The 2,344-nt window shown below is 71.6% G+C and overlaps 1 protein-coding gene across 1 annotated transcript in view; it reads left to right on the top strand.

Moving 5' to 3' along the window:
• LOC108801613 (mediator of RNA polymerase II transcription subunit 12-like) overlaps positions 1–2,344 on the top strand; it is a 22,199-nt gene that overhangs the window by 18,857 nt on the left and 998 nt on the right. Inside the window, exon 19 of the mRNA XM_018573504.1 lies at positions 2,082–2,163. Coding sequence (XP_018429006.1) covers positions 2,082–2,163 — 82 coding nt within the window. The remainder of the gene's footprint in view (positions 1–2,081; positions 2,164–2,344) is intronic.

Raw genomic sequence — 2,344 nt, 5'->3', positions numbered from 1 at the left:
GGGGGGGGGGGGACGTAGGACGATCCTGCTGTATAGGAGGACAGTGGCATTTGTGTCTGCAGAACTCGATCCAGTGGGGAGGTCTGGACTCCTCAGGGTGAAATCCATCCAATAGAACCAGGCGGAGCCTCTGCTGTATTGTAGGTGGTGACAGCCAGGATGCGTGCCCCAGTGCCATGCACCACCCCCACCATGTGGAGGACATATGAGGTTTTGTAGAGCTTGATGGGGATCTCGATGTCCTCCGGGAATCATGTTAGACTTGCAGAAGCCATAATGGCGCCACCCGAGCCTCCGTTATATGAGCGTCCTCCCTGCTCTCCTGTCCTCCCCGCTCTCCCCGCTCTCCCCGCTCTCCCCGCTCTCCCCGCTCTCCCCGCTCTCCCCGCTCTCCCCGCTCTCCCCGCTCTCCCCGCTCTCCCCGCTCTCCCCGCTCTCCCCGCTCTCCCCGCTCTCCCCGCTCTCCCCGCTCTCCCCGCTCTCCCCGCTCTCCCCGCTCTCCCCGCTCTCCCCGCTCTCCCCGCTCTCCCCGCTCTCCCCGCTCTCCCCGCTCTCCCCGCTCTCCCCGCTCTCCCCGCTCTCCCCGCTCTCCCCGCTCTCCCCGCTCTCCCCGCTCTCCCCGCTCTCCCCGCTCTCCCCGCTCTCCCCGCTCTCCCCGCTCTCCCCGCTCTCCCCGCTCTCCCCGCTCTCCCCGCTCTCCCCGCTCTCCCCGCTCTCCCCGCTCTCCCCGCTCTCCCCGCTCTCCCCGCTCTCCCCGCTCTCCCCGCTCTCCCCGCTCTCCCCGCTCTCCCCGCTCTCCCCGCTCTCCCCGCTCTCCCCGCTCTCCCCGCTCTCCCCGCTCTCCCCGCTCTCCCCGCTCTCCCCGCTCTCCCCGCTCTCCCCGCTCTCCCCGCTCTCCCCGCTCTCCCCGCTCTCCCCGCTCTCCCCGCTCTCCCCGCTCTCCCCGCTCTCCCCGCTCTCCCCGCTCTCCCCGCTCTCCCCGCTCTCCCCGCTCTCCCCGCTCTCCCCGCTCTCCCCGCTCTCCCCGCTCTCCCCGCTCTCCCCGCTCTCCCCGCTCTCCCCGCTCTCCCCGCTCTCCCCGCTCTCCCCGCTCTCCCCGCTCTCCCCGCTCTCCCCGCTCTCCCCGCTCTCCCCGCTCTCCCCGCTCTCCCCGCTCTCCCCGCTCTCCCCGCTCTCCCCGCTCTCCCCGCTCTCCCCGCTCTCCCCGCTCTCCCCGCTCTCCCCGCTCTCCCCGCTCTCCCCGCTCTCCCCGCTCTCCCCGCTCTCCCCGCTCTCCCCGCTCTCCCCGCTCTCCCCGCTCTCCCCGCTCTCCCCGCTCTCCCCGCTCTCCCCGCTCTCCCCGCTCTCCCCGCTCTCCCCGCTCTCCCCGCTCTCCCCGCTCTCCCCGCTCTCCCCGCTCTCCCCGCTCTCCCCGCTCTCCCCGCTCTCCCCGCTCTCCCCGCTCTCCCCGCTCTCCCCGCTCTCCCCGCTCTCCCCGCTCTCCCCGCTCTCCCCGCTCTCCCCGCTCTCCCCGCTCTCCCCGCTCTCCCCGCTCTCCCCGCTCTCCCCGCTCTCCCCGCTCTCCCCGCTCTCCCCGCTCTCCCCGCTCTCCCCGCTCTCCCCGCTCTCCCCGCTCTCCCCGCTCTCCCCGCTCTCCCCGCTCTCCCCGCTCTCCCCGCTCTCCCCGCTCTCCCCGCTCTCCCCGCTCTCCCCGCTCTCCCCGCTCTCCCCGCTCTCCCCGCTCTCCCCGCTCTCCCCGCTCTCCCCGCTCTCCCCGCTCTCCCCGCTCTCCCCGCTCTCCCCGCTCTCCCCGCTCTCCCCGCTCTCCCCGCTCTCCCCGCTCTCCCCGCTCTCCCCGCTCTCCCCGCTCTCCCCGCTCTCCCCGCTCTCCCCGCTCTCCCCGCTCTCCCCGCTCTCCCCGCTCTCCCCGCTCTCCCCGCTCTCCCCGCTCTCCCCGCTCTCCCCGCTCTCCCCGCTCTCCCCGCTCTCCCCGCTCTCCCCGCTCTCCCCGCTCTCCCCGCTCTCCCCGTCCTTCCCGTCCTCCCCGTCCTCCGATGACCTGTAGACGTCTCTTGCGTGTTTTCAGCATTTTACCTTTTCAGTTTCAGAGACAAGGCCTCCAGCAGACTCAGCAGCAGCAACAGACGGCGGCTCTCGTGCGACAGCTACAGCAGCAATTATCCAGTGAGTAGAGTGGGTTGTGTGTCCTGTTATATTTGGCGTCCTCGGCTCCATCTTCTCTGCGTCCTCGGCTCCATCTTCTCTGCGTCCTGTTCTATTCTGCGCCCTCTGCTCCCTCTTCTCTGCGTCCTCGGCTCCATCTTCTCTGCGTCCTGTTATATTCTGCGCCCTCTGCTCCATCTTC

Source organism: Nanorana parkeri, unplaced genomic scaffold (assembly GCF_000935625.1).
Source record: "Nanorana parkeri isolate BGI_ZX_2015 unplaced genomic scaffold, ASM93562v1 scaffold2406, whole genome shotgun sequence".
NCBI lineage: Eukaryota > Metazoa > Chordata > Amphibia > Anura > Dicroglossidae > Nanorana > Nanorana parkeri.
This window is presented reverse-complemented; position numbering and strand designations above follow the sequence as displayed.